Here is a 17,837-nt window from a genome sequence, read left to right on the forward strand (position 1 = left end):
AACAACAAGGTTATGCCGAAGGGGACGTGGTGCCCTCACAAAGGACAGGCAACATTAAACATCGTAGGCAAAAACAAGCTTTCAGGGCACTGTAGTCCTTTTAGCCCGGCCGTTCTGGGATTGCGTTCCAGGACGGCTGACATTGACGTGTACCAGCGGCAGGTGATGCGTGCGTGTCTGTGAGGTACGGAAAAATGCCTGAAGAGACAGCCGGGTGTTTAGCTCCCTCGCTTGGCCCACGGGAATCTGCTATTAAAGAAACTACGGCCCATTCTGGAAGAGGACCATTGATTCGTCTAATTTTATGCTGGAAAATGATTTCCCCGATGGCCAGTTTCACCAGAGCGCATTGTCTGTGAAAAAAAAAAATGCTCTAAAGCAAAAGATGAAGCATCTCATGCTCTCTGTTTAATGCGGATGTTTGGAATTCATGACACTTTCGGTTTGGCCCTAAAGGGCTCAAGTGCGATGAGAATGAAGAAGAGAGAATGAGGCAGATAAACTACATATATAAGTCAGACGTCTCATTAAATCGGCTTCACATGGCATAAAAGCATTAATGTAGACAACTGACCCGCTTGTCACACAGCTGAAAAACTGCCACATTTCCTTTCAAGCCTGATTTGCAGGCACATTCATTATTTGTAGCCTTCTGAGATATTGATGGACTTTTTCCTGGGTTGTGATCCAGAGCTTAAAAAAAAAAATATCACACAAGTCCAGCTGTCATGTACCTCAGCACATTTAGCATCTTTACTATGCTGTCGGTACACTGAAACTCATTTGGTGAATTTGCTTTGAATTTTTTTTTCATAAATTTCACAAATAATTACAAAGAAAAGTCACGTAGCACATTGAATTAACCATGACGTTGAAGTACAAAATACAGAAACAGTAACTTTTTCATCTAAATTTGTCTTTAAAGGCACACTATGTAATTTTTCGCCGCTAGAGGTCGCTTATTCAAAACAAAGGCGTAGCTTGATGACGTCGTGATTTCGGCTCAAGAGCAGTGGAGCTTTTATTATGCCACAGCGACCTCTTCCGCTTCTTCCGGTCATATATGTGGGGTAACAGTTTAGATTTGAGTGTGTTGAAAGTTATGTTATAATGCTAATCTGTGCGTTCGCTACTATGCGGCTACTATGAGACACTTGTTACACACTGCAGTAAGCTAGATCGAGGTATGGTAAAACATGGTACTCGCTGTAAATCTACAGGATAAAACCAAAAATCGAGGGTAACATGGCTATGATGTCATTGATACTGTAGGTCACGCACAGAAACGGTCCGTGTCCTGGTTAAAATTGCTTATTTCTCTAGATTTAAACATTCTTGGAAACATTTGGGATAATGTAAGTACACAAGTCAACAAAATATATAACATTGTTCTAGTGGTTTTTGGATATTTTAATCCAAAAATCGTACATAGTGCATGCCTTCAACTGAAGGTAATTAAGCTAAAATATATTTATGGACTTTTAGCCAGCACATTGCTATGTAGTTGCAACAGTGTAGTAGGAGGTTTAAATCAAAACAACCCAGCCCAAGTTTCTATGATAGTCTGTACTTGGTTTTATCGCCTATTTTATTATGCACCAGGCCAAAACCACACACCTGATCGCTTAGAAAAGTAACAGCACATCTCACCTAAATACATCGCTGGGTTACTTGTCAAAGGTAAAATGTGTATGTTATAACATATAGTGCTATCTCACAAAATGTATAAAACATTCTGACATTTTTATTTATATCGCCCCATGTACCATCTGAAGCTGTATAGTCATTTTTTTTTCAAGGCATGTGCTAAAATGGTAAAATAGTGTCTCAATTTAATTTATTAGCAAAGAGACTTCCTGTCATGGTATTGATTCATCAACTTAGTTCACCTAGAGAGACGCTTGGCATCCAGACGAGTTCTGCTGTGCAGGTGAAGGGGGTTTAGGGAGCAGGGATGTATGTGTGTGTGTGTGAAGCGCGTGTAATATCTCACCATCTGTTTTGAGAGTCAGGGGCGTCGGTGGGCTCAGGACCCTGGCGTTGGTCACAGTGTTCTTTACTTGGCACACGTAGCTGCCCACGTCCGAGGGCTGCACCTTGGAGATATACAGATTTCCCGTTTCTTGCGAGATGAATCGCCGGCTGTCCTCTGCAACGAACGAGGGGAGCTCATTGAACACCCAGCTGTAGATGATCTCTGTTGGGGCAAGAAGGAGAGCAAGCAGATGAGCTGCAAGAACAACGCACATGTCCCTAAGGAAATCCCTGTCTAAATCTGCATTGTAGAGCGCTGACCTTGTCAGAGCGAGGGCTCTCAGGAGAAGGGAGTCAGGGAGCTGGATGTGTAGGTGATATGGATTAATTAAGTGCTCTCTACTACAGGGTTCAAGGCAATCATAACTTGCATGTTAAATGCACAGAGAAACGGTTTTGTGTTTGCATAATATACTGAACTGCATTGGAATGAGGGAAGTAACCCTGTGTCCAGACGCGGCCCCACACAATAAAGCGGAAAACACATCTCTTCCATGCTAAACTTTTATCCTGACCAGAAGTGTTAGTGGTACTCAAGTCTCTTATTTGATCAAAAATGTTATGAAATATTACAATTTAAAAGAAGCGTTTTCTATTTTAATATATTTTAAAATGTAATGATGGCAAAGCTGAATTTACAAGAGCCATTACTCCAGTCTTTAGTATGATCTATCATTCTAAAATACAAGTGCATAATAAAAATCATATAAGTTTCATCAGTTTTATTTATATATGTATATGTGTGTATGTATATATATATATATATATATATATATATATATATATATATATATATATATATATATATTAGTTGACATAATGAATTAAAAAAGTATTGAAGTTGTGCCCACATGCTATGTCAACCCTGTTACCACCATAATTTCCCCCCTTTAAAAGTACTTAACTATTCCATAAATAAAAATAATAATAAATGCTATCATATCGGCGTTAATATCACAATCCACAAAGCAAACTCTTTATCGTATTATTTTTCTATGACTGTCAGTAGGGGATGATTTGAAAATGTTAACCCTGTTTCCATGATTTTGTATGAATAACTGATTATTGAAAAGAGTTTTTATTTTATTTATTTAAATACAAATTTCAACATATAATTTTCTTTTTAGGTAGCACTTTGTGGTTTCAAAGACTGCAAAACTAAAAGGAAAAAGCCTAAAGTCCCTGCTTTCTTTTCCATTACATTACATCACTTGCAGGTGACACCTACATGTCTCCATATCCAATCACTATATTAAAGATTATTGTTCTGAAGTTGGGAAACAAAAGTCAAGACACGCAATCATTGCGCTTTCGTGATCAATCATTGCTGTCACTTCCGAGTACTCGGGCACATTTCTTATTCCGCACACAAATGCTGGGGAATGAAGTATTCTTTATCATGTCATATTGAGCTAGAATCCAAATGACAAACGACAGGCTGTCAACAGAACAAAATTATGTGTGTTTTTCTGTAACTCTGAAGCAGTCATATTATGCCATATAAATCCAGGAGATATGAGAGAGCGGATTACTTCTCTGATCTCGTGCTGTTTGCCTTATGTCGACTATATCGCAGTCACACAGACTTTCTCGCAGAAGAAAAGGAAAAAAAGAAAGAAAGAGACAAACTTCCTCATGGTCCAAATGAATTTCCCCAAGACCAATTTATTCTCCAAATAATTAAAGAATGAATTTCATAGACCATTGATTTCTTTTGCATAGTAAATACAGGTGCCGTGCTCCCGCTGATTAATCACTGAAGGATTGCCACTCTTTATAGAGATTCCAGTTAAATTTTTCATACACAAGGGCTAATGTCACCTGAGTAAACAATGAATATTTATCTCATAAATAAAATTCAAAAGGACTCTCATGGAAGGCGTCCTCATAAAGCGTCAAACAATATAAATCACGTTATTTCTAGCTGACGGCATCAGTGCCTGAGGCTTCTGATACTGTTTTTTGAGCTCATGTCCTAGGTTTACACAACTGGGGAAAGATGAAGTTATTGTCAAAGAGTCACTGAACTGGAATAGAATGAAAGTTCACGATGCCTATGATCAGAAGTACAGCAGTGCTCTATTTCTGAAATATGCAGTATGCTTACATGCTCTACTGAGTTGGTCACCTATACTTTTGCTGCAAAGTCATGATGGAATGATAGTAAGTAAGCTTTAAAGGGATAGTTCACCCAATAATGTAAATTCTCTCATCGTTTACTCAGCCTCATGCCATCCCTATGACTTTCTTTCTTTAGATAAACACATAATAATATTTTTTTTAGTATAATAATCAATCCATATAATGCAAGTAAATGAGTGCCGCTCGGTTGACGCTTGAAAAACCACACACAGTGATTGTGATGGTAATCCATACAACCCCAGTGGATGAATCAATGTCTTCTAAGGCGCTCATATGATAGTAGACCGGAAGCATTGAAAGAGTTTAAAATGTTAGTATTTTTCTTACACACAATTATTGTTTGACATTGATTTGTCCACTGGGGCCATATGGATTACCGGCATGATCGCTATGTGTGGTCTTGCAAGTGGCAACCCTTCGCATGCATTATTTGGACTCACAGGCCCTGTTTACACCTGATATTAAGATTTTGGTCGACCGGATCACTCGTGTACAATGCTAAATACAGGTGTATATGGGGTCTAAAACATTTTGAGCTTATCCACTTTCAAGCACTTGGCAGGATTGTTCTCACCATTCCTGATTTCTAACACGCACTCACCGTGCAGACGTAAATGCATCTCCCTCGTATACTTATGATCCGATCAACCAAAACGCAGGTGTAAACAGGGCCACAGAGATGGATTATTTTCCTTTGTGTTTATCTGAAGAAAGAAAGTCATATATGTATCTGCGATGCCATAAGTGTGAGTAAATGATGAGAGAATTGTCATTTTTGGGTGAACTTTCCCTTTAAACTTCGACTTTCCAAGGGTGTGACAATTAAAGAATCATTGAGAATGCGTATTGATCTTAAATAATTAAAGGTGCAATAGGTGATTCTCTACAGAAACACTTTTTGTTATGCTGGTTGAAAGGTCTCCTCATATCCTTAAAGCAATCACTATGTTAAGTGGTCTAAATGTATTTTATTTTACAACAAGTGGCAAGTCTATCTACATTTCAGGTTTAACAGTACAGTTCTATGTACCACTGAATTTGCCCTATGCTGATTATTCTGTTAGATTCGACTGTATTGCCACTATGTCCTGAAATCACACATGGATAAAGCTGAAATACAGTGCATTCTTTCCTTTATGTCAACAGGTCAACTTCAGAACTGGAGTCATTTCACCGGTGAATGACACATGATGCAATTCAAAGTTAGCATTTCCAAGATCACCTATTGCACCTTTAAGTTTTCATTGTCAATGTTGACTATAAAATTCACTTTGTGAACAGTTTGTGTACTGTTTAGTGTATTGAAGAACAATGATCAAGCTTACCAGAAAATTTCATTCATTTTGCCTGTTTATGAGGCAACAGGCATGCGACAATACATTTCCCATCAGTCTTTTTTCCACTTACACAGATAAAGCAGTTACACACATAATGAGCTTCATTTGCACTTCTTTTTGTTTTTACTATAGCTGTACAAATGCTTGCTGTCTTTGTCAGAATGCGAAAAATTAATTGCTCAGTGTGTTTATTTTATTTAGATACATATCACATTCCCAGAAGAACTTGAAAGCGGCATTACATTGAGCAAAGATATGAGTATACAGTCAATTTTATTTTTAGTGTAACGTCAGCACTCCATGCATTCATCAAGGTCAGGAACCAACAACGCCTCCTCTACACTTTGAGTGGTAAAGCAAAAGCGATCATATTGAGAGTAATATCCTGTTTACATCTCAGTGATCTCAAATTATTTTCAATTACTTTCAGTTTTAATGTCATCTACCCATATTAATGTGGATGAAACCTCCTACGAGCAATTCAGACAAATGAAAGACAAATTAACCTCAAAGCCGTCCTACGAGTCCTAAAATAAATTCCCTGCAGTTCTTCCCATTTCACACATATCATATTCAAAGAACTGTTAATCATCCAAGCAAACATTTAATAGTTCCAGGTTATTACCACATGATGTGCTCACAGGTCTTATGTTGTGGTCTTGCAGACAATTATAATATATTATATGGCAGTGAACATATGGACATATTTCTTACACTAATTTCTGTTTATTATTATTTTCCACATTATCGAAGAGTAAAGTTATCAAAATGCAAATGGGAGTATGGAGATTATGCAGTGGACAAAAAATGATAAGCAAGTAAAAAAGTTCAAATAAATAAAACAAATAAAGCTGGCTGCTTTAGCTCACTGTAAGCTCTAATCTTACACTAGTTTGTTTATTTATGTAAATGCTAGTTTTATAAAGAAATTCATATATATGCACAATTTACATTTATCTACACAACTAATGTCAAGCATTTAAGTAGGACACTTATCTATTCAGTCCAAACTTTTGATCACAGTATATAACATTTACATTATAGCTCACAATAAATTGCTTGCTATTGCTAAATGATTGCTTATTATGTTGATTTCATCAGATTCCTAAATCCCAGTGCCGCTCAGAAGGTTTGCAGTTCTATGCCTAATGGAAAATTAATATTGACATTTAAAGACAAATCATTCTGTGACCTGATAGCCATTGAATGATGTTAATTTTCTTCATATCAGCTTTCTGTGCTAGCCAAACAATTATAGGAAATCGATAGACTAAAAACAGCCTTGTCTCATATAAATTGGTTGCTTGGTTTCTTTTTTCTTTCTTCGAGTTTGCAAATGGTACAATGCTATGGCTCTGCCTCCTATATGCACTCTTGAAGGGCATGAAATCATTGACCACAACATATATATACTTATATATATATATATATATATTGTAGCAGTAAAAAGTTTGGAAACACTGGACTGAAATTATATTAGCTTTAAAAAGGCTTATGCTTAAATTATTGACATTAGTTATGTAGAAAACATAAACCAGCAATATATTAATTTGACTAAAATGATCTTATATATATATATATGATCTTATATATATATATATATATATATAAACAAATAAATAAATATAAATATGAATAAAAATACATTAATACAAAAAAATATATACAAATAAATAAATATAAATAAAAATACTTTTTTTTAAAAAGAAATCAATAATTGTATTCAGCTAGAATGCATTACATTAACCAAAAGTGACAGTAACCAAAATACCTTTAAATTGTTACAAAAAAAAATTACATTTCAAATAAATTCTGTTCTCTTTAACTTTCTGTTCATGAAATAATCTGGGATGTATCAGTATATAACATGTATCAGTTGATTTATTGGATGTCTGTCTGTCTGTCTGTCTGTCTGTCTGTCTGTCTGTCTGTCTGTCTGTCTGTCTGTCTGTCTGTCTGTCTGTCTGTCTGTCTGTCTATCTATCTATCTATCTATCTATCTATCTATCTATCTATCTATCTATCTATCTATCTATCTATCTATCTATCTATCTATCTATCTATCTATCTATCTATCTATCTATCTATCTATCTATCTATCTATCTATATATATTCATTTAAAATCACACACACACAATCTGGTCCCATTTAATCCCTGTAAGTAAAGCTGTCTGATATAACTTCAAATGTGTTTGGCAACTGGACTATCGCATCTTGCCAAACCACGTTGGACCATGTCCAGATGTACGATTGCAAACAGACAGAGGTCATTACTGCACCATACAGGCATGAGCATGACCATTACTGTATACAGCACGATAAGGAGCCGAGAGAGAGCTTTAGCGGTATTAGTGCAGGTGTAAATTCACCAAACACTCCACTCTGAGCGAAATAAATCCCGGCCTGTGCTGACACAGATTCGGCTTAGTCCTTATCAGCTCCAACCCCTTTCCTTATTGGATAGCATACGTTTGGTGGATATCATCTGCAGTTCTGTTTCACTTAGTTTAGCCCTGCTCTACTTAACATGTGTCACCAGATAATCATAAGCCATTATTTTATAACTCTGCAACTCTCAAATGTAAAGTGTGATTGATTTTGTGAAGGAACACTGCTGATGCATCCGTCCAAACACAGTACCACAATGCTGTTTGTTCTATTCAGGACAGTAACAGTGAATAACATCAAGCGACTTTGCCAGACCGATTTGTATCATAACTGACTGGGCTTCCTGTTCCATATCGGTCCTTTTGTGTCAACCTATCCGTCTCTAACTGGTCGATGTAGTGTTTCCAGACAAGCATCAGCATCAAGGCTCAAATTTACCGGATCATTAGAAATGAAAAGAAATTGCACTCAGACAATTATTTCACGCAGACACAGGCAGCATGGGCGAGCGTTTTAGTGGCCTGTCTCAATGCTATCTCACTGCTCAGTTGTCCTCTAATGGAAAAGAGGATGAGATCTCTGTTTCCCTGCCTCTTTTATGAAATGGTTATGAAAAGTCATATTTTATGGTCTTTTTATAGCGCAGTTTCATCCATCCATTAGTGGAACTGCACTGTTCAGAAAATTTGTGAAGTTGTATTTGTATTGTAAAAAATCTATTTTTTGAAGCTGTAAATAAACAAAGATTATTGGAGTATGTTTTACAAGAAAAAAACAATTTCTGGTTACACTTTATTTCATACAGTCCTTCTACTTCAAAATGCAAGTTTAATTACGTGTTACCTGCAGTTTCTTTATTTGTGAAATTTACTAGCAATTTATGAGAAATTGTTTCAAAGTAAATCCTACACCAACTTTTTCAGTGCATGAAAGGAAAAAAAAAAAAAACAGCATACAGATTTAGAACAAGTAAAGATTTCCATTTATGGGTGAAATAGCCCTTTAAAAACGGTCTGCTTTGTTAAGAAATGGGCAGACAGGAAGAGAGGAAGCTGGATGAGGTTACTCTGAGTCTCTCTGAACTCTAAATGTTCTAAAAATGGCCATCTCACCGCAAGCCTTTCATCTGATAGTGCTAGTTCAACTGCCCTGTCTGTATCATTTTCTTCCCATTCTCTTTGTCTTCCTGCATTCAAATTCATTTAACATGCAATTACAGGGACTGGAACAAGACAAGCAGAGATTGAAAAAAGATTGAAGAGAGAAAGGCCCTGTTTACTTCTGGTATAAAGATGTGTTTTGGTTGATTGGATCACAAGTAGACGAGGGAGACACATACCCGTTTACACCTGTCAGTCTCTATTGTCCACTTTCAACCATTTCTGTCCTGGTTTCTTCGAGGGGAGGGTCTGTGAGCAGGGAAATGTATGGGTTTTTCAGATCTTTGATCTAATGGACAAAATAAGCTCATGCAATTTACAAATGAACACGCCCGGGGATGATGGAAAAACATACGGAGAGCAGCAGCTTTCACTCCTGTTAATAGCCGTAAGACCACGGCGAATGTGTGATAGAAATCAGGAATGGTGAGAGAACATTGTGCTTGGTATGTTTTTCATCTTCCAAACAAACTTGCGTCTCCAGCCAACAAAGTTTAAATCCCATCCGGCTAGTGCGCTTCTCATAATTTTTCCACTTGTAATTCGATCGACCAAAGCGCATCTTAATACCAGGTGTAAACAGGGCCAAAGATGAGATTAACCTAGAGAAAAGACTAGTTTAGATCGGCAAGAGTCCAGGGTGGTTTATGCTGGCCTAGCTTGAACTTAACTCATAACAAGACATTTTGTCTTTCCACTGTGTATGCTACATTACAAGCTTAAGAAATAGGGCTGAACGATATTCTGTTTTAACATCGACATCGCGATGTGCGAATGAGCGATAGTCACATCGCCGGAACATGCGATGTGAAGGGTAGTAGCACCCATGGTGTATTAAGAGAACGGTAGCACACAGTAAACACGAGTTTGTTGTATGGCTTTTTGCTGGGGTGACTTGCACGTTCCGCGTGCTTGCACAGTGATTGGTTCGCTGTGCCGCAGCTCACCGCGCTCACAGCCAACATTCACTGGCATCCTATAGCTAAAAATGGGCGACGAAGAGGATCCGCCGCAAAAAAAAAAAAAAAAGATTTTGTACCAAAAAGAAAGTATTTGGGACTATTTCGTCTACAAAAAGGAGGATGTTGACCAAAAAGAGGTACTTTGCTGGAGTGTTATAAAGTTGTGGATGGTTGTCTTTTTTAAAAAGTCTTTTATTTTTCGTGTTCGCATTTATGAGGAAAAAACAATGTTACGTGACAGTTCTCCATTACGGACGCGACCGTTATGAAAGCGGCACTTAAAGACTGCTTTAAAACTTTCACAGAGACCTCAAACAGAAAGCACAAAGCCTTTCTTTAAAGCAAATTTCGTTTTGTATTAATTGTATCTTAATTTTAATCAGTGTTTCATTATCCAATTTCCTGGATTTAATAAATAAAAAGTAAATATAGCAGACATAATCACGACACGAATCCGTGAACCGAAACTCAGCGTATAAGGTAGCCTACTCACCTCACACACCTAAAAAAAAATATATATAAATATATCTATTATCTACAGAAATCTCTACTTTTAAACAGAACCATTCAAAACAAAATAAAACTATGTAATCCGTATGAAAAGTGCATTTCTCTCCCACGCGATCACTACTGCGAAGATGAAGATCGTCAACTTCATTTTTACAGAAAAAACTTGTTTATTAATAAACAATTACAATGTCTCATTGTAATATTTTACATATTCATAATCATTACTTTTGCTGGTTCTTTGTGACAGCTTTTAAGTGCCGTTTACATGAACACGTCACTGCATCAGCACAGAAAACATAGAGACACAGAGAGAGAGAGAGAATAAGATTTTTTGACAAATATTTTTTTCAAATTCTGACAGAAATATGTTCTAATTTTGGAATAAAATATTAAGTGGCCTTTTTGTCACTTGTAATGAAGCTTGCTTAGTGAAATTATTAATATCATGGAATGGTAGGCTAATTATTGACTTTAGACTGGATTGATGGCACGCAATATCGCAATATATATCGTTGGGAAAAAAATATTGCAATGTAATTTTTTTTCCAATATCGTGCAGCCCTATTAAGAAATATCATTGATATTTGATGTGGAATATACAGTTTGGTGGAGCAGGATTTTGGACCAATAAGATTTCATTGAACAGCACAATGCAACAAACGTAGAAGCCAAGTGAATGACATGATGTCTTGTTGTGGATTTTTATAAATTTGCCATGTCGATGCATTAACACATAACAGGCTTTCCATGTAACTCAAGGAAATGCTGTATATTATGTTTCCTATCAACTTCCTAATAGAACTGCCTTAGTTCACCCAAAAATGGAAATTCTGTCATTGATTACTCGTTCTAAATCTCCATCTTTAGAACACAAATGAAGATATTTTTTAATGAAATCTGAGAGATTTCTGTCCCTCCATTGACAGTCCACGCAACTACCACTTTGACGCTTGAAAATGTTCATAAAGAGATCGTGGAACTAATCCATATGAAGTGAGTGGTTTAGTCTAAATAGTCAAAATTTTCTGAAGAGACCCGATTGCTTTATATGACAAACAGAATGAATTTAGGCTTTTATTCACATATGAACATTAATCAACGCTCATCAGATATGGTAAATGGAAACTCAAGCACGCTTGCTTGATGTGCAAGAACCAATGGAGTTCATTCTCGTGTGTTACGCAGCACGTTTAAGCTTCTCGCACGTCAAGCAAGTATGGTTGAGCTTCGGTTTATGTTCTCTCCAATGTTACAGAGCAGAGCTGTGAAATATGGCAGAACAAATCTACTACTGGCACAGAAGATAAATCTATATGACTTGTAATATCCATCTTATAAGGTTCTTGTATATAATATTGTTTTTCATAGGCAGCCAGAATAAAAAAATAAATAAAAAAAACTCATGCTGGTGACCTTTATGTTGCTCTTTTCAGCAGGGAGGGAGACAGAACAAAAAGAGAGTACCCACCTGGTGAATGAGGAGGGGGGGCACACATTAGCACAACCCCCTGGCCTTCCCTCACCGAAACAGCTCCTCTAGTCCGGCCGCTGAACGCCCCAAGATCTGCAAACACACACACACACACACACGCAGGCATGGTTTTAGCCAGTGACAGAGTGACACACGGTGGCACAGAGGCAGCTGTTAACCTCCAGATTAAGGGTCAGAGATTGCATATGAGTGCCTGAAAATCGGATACGTGCTCGCGGCTCGGCTAGATTTAGTATCTGTCACCTGAGGTGTGACCTCTGTGTGAGCTTTCACTTTAACCTGCTCTAACGCCCAAAACCTGCCGCTTAAATCTCCCTTCCTGTTTCCCTTCGGACACGAAGACCAAGTGGTAATTAAAACAGGTAACCTTGCTTGAAGCCTTCAATCTTGTGAGTACTTTTAAAATACCAAAGAGACATGGTAAATCATTTTAGTTCACAAAAAGCCGAGAATTGTGGGCAATCATAAGCCACGTCTGAGGACAGACGTCGGATGGTATTTTTAAAATGTAATTTTGAGTTTGAATGTAGAGGTGAAGGTTTCCACATGTAGCAGCGCTCTGGACAGGTGGAGCTACTACAGTTAATCTGTTGAAACAAATTGCATTTGCATAAATTACCATAATTAATCTGCCATCTCTCAGCACAACATCATGCCATTGGCTGACTGCCCTTTGCAGAGAGAATAGGTGTGGGGGATGTAGTGCTATCAGAGCATCGCAAAGTAATTACACATTTTGGATGTTAAGAACAACATTATCTTTGTTCAGATGTTGCTCTAAATCTCAGTTACATTACCTTAAGTACCCAGCTTACACAAATATGTTCTGAGAACGTTTTGTTAACATTTCCATTAATTTAATAAAATATTATTTCTGAATGTGCTCTAAACATTCGAAAGGTTCAGTTTTTAAAAAATGTTTTAAGAGTCTGTTCTTGGTTATGTGAACATTAGAGACAACATTAAGGGAACAGTCAATTTTATCAGTTTGCATGTTACTTTTGAATGTTCTCTGAACGGACTGAAACAAGTAACGTTTAAATAAATGTTAGATGAGCAATGCATAAATGAATAGTTCAGCCATGAAACTCAATTCGGATTGGTTCACCAAACGTAATGTTCCCAGCCAATCGATTTCACATATCCATTAACGTCCTTATATAACCTCGTCGCATCAAACGAATGCACTATCGCTGCGCGCTATGCTACTTCTTTTTCTAGCCCTCCACCTTCCCAGCACCACCTGCCTAGAACTGCTTGGGGGGGGGGGGTTCTCAAACCTCAAAATTCTCAAACTGGCAACCAGCGTGAGCGCGGAGTCAAGTCTGAACTTAAAACAGTCTATTAGTGTTACTGAAATAACTTTCATAACGTTAAGAGGAACGATAGCCAATGTTAGCCAAAGTTCTTGGTTCCCTGTTAGCTATGTATCAGCTTTGTTTCAGATATTTCTCCTAAAATAAAAATGAATATTAATACAGACGGCATAGCATTTGGTCTCAAAAGATACCGATGCACAATAATTGAGTTTATTTTTAGATCTTTCACTTTGGATTGCACTTTGTTTTTTTGGACAAGCACAGTTTGAGACATTGTTGAGATCTCTTCTGAAATTCTGAAACTAGATGAGAACTGTAAAAAACTGGGTCTTTTATCGGGAGAAAGTCCCCATTTAATCTCAAAGCCATCTAGTAGAAAGTATTGGGACATTAAAGAGATCTCACTTCCATTTGTTTCTTTCTTATGTGAAAAATGTTGTACTTCAGAGACAAAAATAATAAAGTGCATCTTTTAGGGTACAGTCAGAGCATCAACTATACCAGCCTATATGTACGCTTCAATGGAAACAAGATTAATTTATGTGCACATAGTTCAGAGAACTTATGGAAAAAATAATAATCTTCCTTAGCTTCAGATTTACATACAGTACGAGCATTCAGTGACACATTTTCAGCCTCTGGGCTCTTAGGTCTGCTGAAATTCAACTCTTAATTTTTAGATTGCACTGTTTTTAAAGGTCATTTTGGCTCAGTTTGAGCTTGCACATATGAACTTCCACTTCTAGAGGCTCTCAGTAACAAGGTGCAAATGGAACATTAGCAGCATTTACGAAGGTCAGCAAATCAATAAGTGTCCCAGTTAAGCATTGCTGTGCTGACATATCAACAAATATAATGGCACAACCAGAGTCTGACTGGAATGACACCTCATTTGCCTTAAAAGCCACATTCGTGCAAGGAACTAAATAATAACAACATTTGTTTTGCAGGCTCTTGAGAACAAAAGCAAGTGATAAGCAGCTTTTGTTAATTGAAACAAGCTAGATTCCAGTGAAGAGGAGATCTAAAGAGAAAAACAATTGATGTACACTATTGCACATTCAATACAATCAGAGAAAATGTATTACAATTTAAAGTTGTATTAAATGCAATTAGTTGACCTCAAAAGCACTTTTTTGCCCCAAATAAGTAGAACTTAAGTACATATTCATGTGTATTTAAACTCTTTTTCACATGGGTAAAAACAGGTCAGGCAAAAGTAATCTTCCCCATTTTGTCTATGAGAAACAACTTAGATAATACTGAGATCTCGTTTGTTTTGTGTCCTTTCTAAGAGCAGTGGCACATTTGGCTAAGAATGGCTGTTCATTTATTTCTCCATTTTAGTTTATGCACTATGTGAAAGAGTTCCAGCAGGCTTAGACATGAGGGTAATTAATCTTTTTTTTTTTCTTTCTCTCTCTCTCTCATTGTGGGTTGAGACAGAACAGAAGACATAAGCTTGTGGGACAGGAGACAAGATGTTTCATCGGCCCCGGTCGTGGGTGGTGTTGATTAGCCCCTTTCAGCCTGAAATGAGGCAGTTTTAGATTTACACAGCAGCAATGTCAGACGCTGGTGGCCCGTATGGAACTACAAAGCGAGGTTGGTTTCTGCATACCAAACAACATAATTTACACAAACATGAAACAACATTCACAACTAGGGCTGGGCGATAAAACGATAACGATAATTATCGCGATATCATTTTTCTCGATAAAACGATATCAAGAGTTCGATAAATGTTCGATAATGTTTATGCACCAAAAGCGGAACGAAACTCATTTGAACCGCGCGCCACACGGACCATTTATCCGCTCGGCTCAAAGTCCAAACGGCAGCGCAGCGCGAGCTCACTAGAGGAGATGCGCTTACTCTGATCGCTCTCGTCACGAGATCCAGTGAAAAGCGCTTGAGTTCAGCGAAGAACACAATGTCTCAGTGATTTAAACCAGTTTAAAGGCAGATGAAACCGCGCTGACAAACAGGAGAAACACTGTGCGCAACGATACAGTCAGAAGGCTTTTCCGTCTACAAATTCCCATCATTTACCATGGATTTACTGTAACGTTAGCCTAGTAATATCAACTGCACCATGAAATGTGGGATATACATATTGAATTGTATTATATATTATTAATGTAGACGATGTAATAAAGGACTGATGGAATATAATTACAGTATTTAATAATGTATTTAGGCTACTGTTTTTCATACAAATACCATAGAAACCATAAAGTTACATTTTGCCACGTGATAGTGAGGTGCTATAGGCTAACTTAATGCCTGGTTTTATCTGTGGTTATTATGATCTAAATGCATGATACTGGATGACCAATGGTAAAGTTTAATAAAACTCAAACAGTCAGAATATTACATTTTACCAAATAAAAATTAGCACATGCAGAAACTAAGAAATTAATTGTCCAATAAAGATATTTATTTTGTTAAGGAAAAATAACAAATGTTTGAATGTTCTACCTCAGATTTGTGAAATGTTCACCAGTTTGGCAAGTGTTTGTCCTGATATGTTCTGACAATAAAGAGTAGTTTAAAACCACAATTAATGCTCTGGTTTCTACAACTTTCACTTAGGAGCAAAAATCTGCCTTTAAACTAGAAAGAAATAAAGATTTGACTTTTATCGTGATAATTATCGATATTGACTGATATAAAAAAAATTATCGTGATATTTTTTTTGGGCCATATCGCCCAGCCCTATTCACAACCTTCTCGTCTACCCTTTACCAGTCAGCTCTGAAAAGAAAAGTTATATTGAACATTTGAGGATAAAGGTGGGGAAAGTGCCAAACGCTGCAGGTCTGTCCTCACCGAAGGCCTTGAAATGGGTTAACAATACTGTTTTTGACACAACAGTGCGGTAAATCACTTTCACTGAACAATAGCTGACCTTTGCCCCTGTCTGTTATAACATCTGACAGACCGCTACATTCTCTGGTGGAATGTCTGATTTGAAAAGCGCAACCTTGACATGTGCCCTCAATTAATTTATAGATGTATAGATGTGTACAGCATTGCAGAATGAACCTCACAGTTCAACAAGAAACACATTGACAATGAGAGAGTGAAAGAAATGCATTGATGGAAAGAAAAGATTTATTTCACAAATATTGCAACAAATACTACACCATATAAGTGCTTCACATGGCAGACATAGCAAAGTGGACAAGGTGTCAAATGAAGGTCATTATTTCAAAATAAAAGTCCAACTGAAACTGCTAATTTCACGACCAAGACTTTTCCCGTGGGCAGATGATAAAATGGACAAATAACCTTAGATAGTAAAACATTTGGAAATTGTTGGAAGCTCAGTGTTCTCCAACAAAAGGCAGCCGATCAAAAGGTCACTAATTTCTCCACCCACGGAATATGCAAAAAAGGGGACGAGGCCTGGCTGAGCTGCGCTAGAGAAGATGAAGAGTGTTGTCACCAGCTACGTTTACATGGACACCTTTTGGTTCAGTCGGAATGAAATCAATACGATTGATGAATCCGAACACGGTGTTTACATGAACGATAAATAATCGGGTTGATGTGCGCGTTTATATGTCACAAGTTTCAAATCGGAATAGATTTTTTGACATGCGCACACTGCACACATATACAGTACAGAGTTTCCCGCTGTTCGCGCATAACTATTCTCCTATATTGGTCCTTTATTTGTTTTAAACAGCAGACGTAATATTAATCTGTCTCTGGTCATGATGTTGGCCCTTCGTTTACCCCCTAACCCACCCTTAAACCTACACACTACCACCAAACCTGTCCCTAACATTACTCATATTACACCTCAATAGCAGCAAGTATTTTGCAATATAATATGAACAATTACGTTGTACCTTGCATTTTAATTTTTTGACATAAGTACACAGTAGTTAAAGTGGGACCAAAAACTAACAACTAGAAACTTAAATGTTTGAAGACATTGTGTTTGAATCTACTTTAATTTAATTTTCAGTCTTTAAATATTAAAATAACATTTGATCCCATTCATTTTCCCCTAGATTTAAATTTTACTGTGTATGATTCAACCGTGCATGTTATTTCATGTAATTTATTCATTTCCAGATTGAAGTTTCTTGTGTGAAGTATGAAAAAAAAGAGAAAAATAAACGATTTAACAATGCTGCTAACACATATACTGGCTCAGAAATTATTGTGAAGCTTCAGCATGAATTTTTATTCATCATTACAATGTGTAACCATGACAATTGACATCAATAGACATGCACAGACATGCATAATCACAGGCATTCAACACTGTGCCAGCATCGCAAGGAAGCGCATCATACTTTGTTGAATGCAGTCTGGATTTCCCTTTCAGTCTGATTTAGCCATTCAAGACGAACAGCTTGTGTTTGGCCACTGTGTTCCATCACTTGGTCACATAAGAGTCGTTGGACATAAACTCATAGTCTGCCATTCTTTTGATTGGCCAAAACACTTTTGCTTTCTATTTTCATCTGTGCAC

The 17,837-nt window shown here is 37.1% G+C and overlaps 1 protein-coding gene across 4 annotated transcripts in view; it reads right to left on the reverse strand.

The window, feature by feature from the left end:
• cntn5 (contactin 5) overlaps nucleotides 1-17,837 on the reverse strand; it is a 303,188-nt gene that overhangs the window by 90,700 nt on the left and 194,651 nt on the right. For all 4 annotated transcript variants that reach the window (XM_079874344.1, XM_079874343.1, XM_079874345.1 and 1 more), the window contains 2 exons: nucleotides 12,003-12,098; nucleotides 1,994-2,197 (listed from right to left, as the gene is read on the reverse strand). In XM_079874344.1, coding sequence (XP_079730470.1) covers nucleotides 1,994-2,197; nucleotides 12,003-12,098 — 300 coding nt within the window. The remainder of the gene's footprint in view (nucleotides 1-1,993; nucleotides 2,198-12,002; nucleotides 12,099-17,837) is intronic.

This window comes from Squalius cephalus (assembly GCF_949319135.1).
Source record: "Squalius cephalus genome assembly, chromosome: 6".
In the NCBI taxonomy this organism is placed as follows: domain Eukaryota; kingdom Metazoa; phylum Chordata; class Actinopteri; order Cypriniformes; family Leuciscidae; genus Squalius; species Squalius cephalus.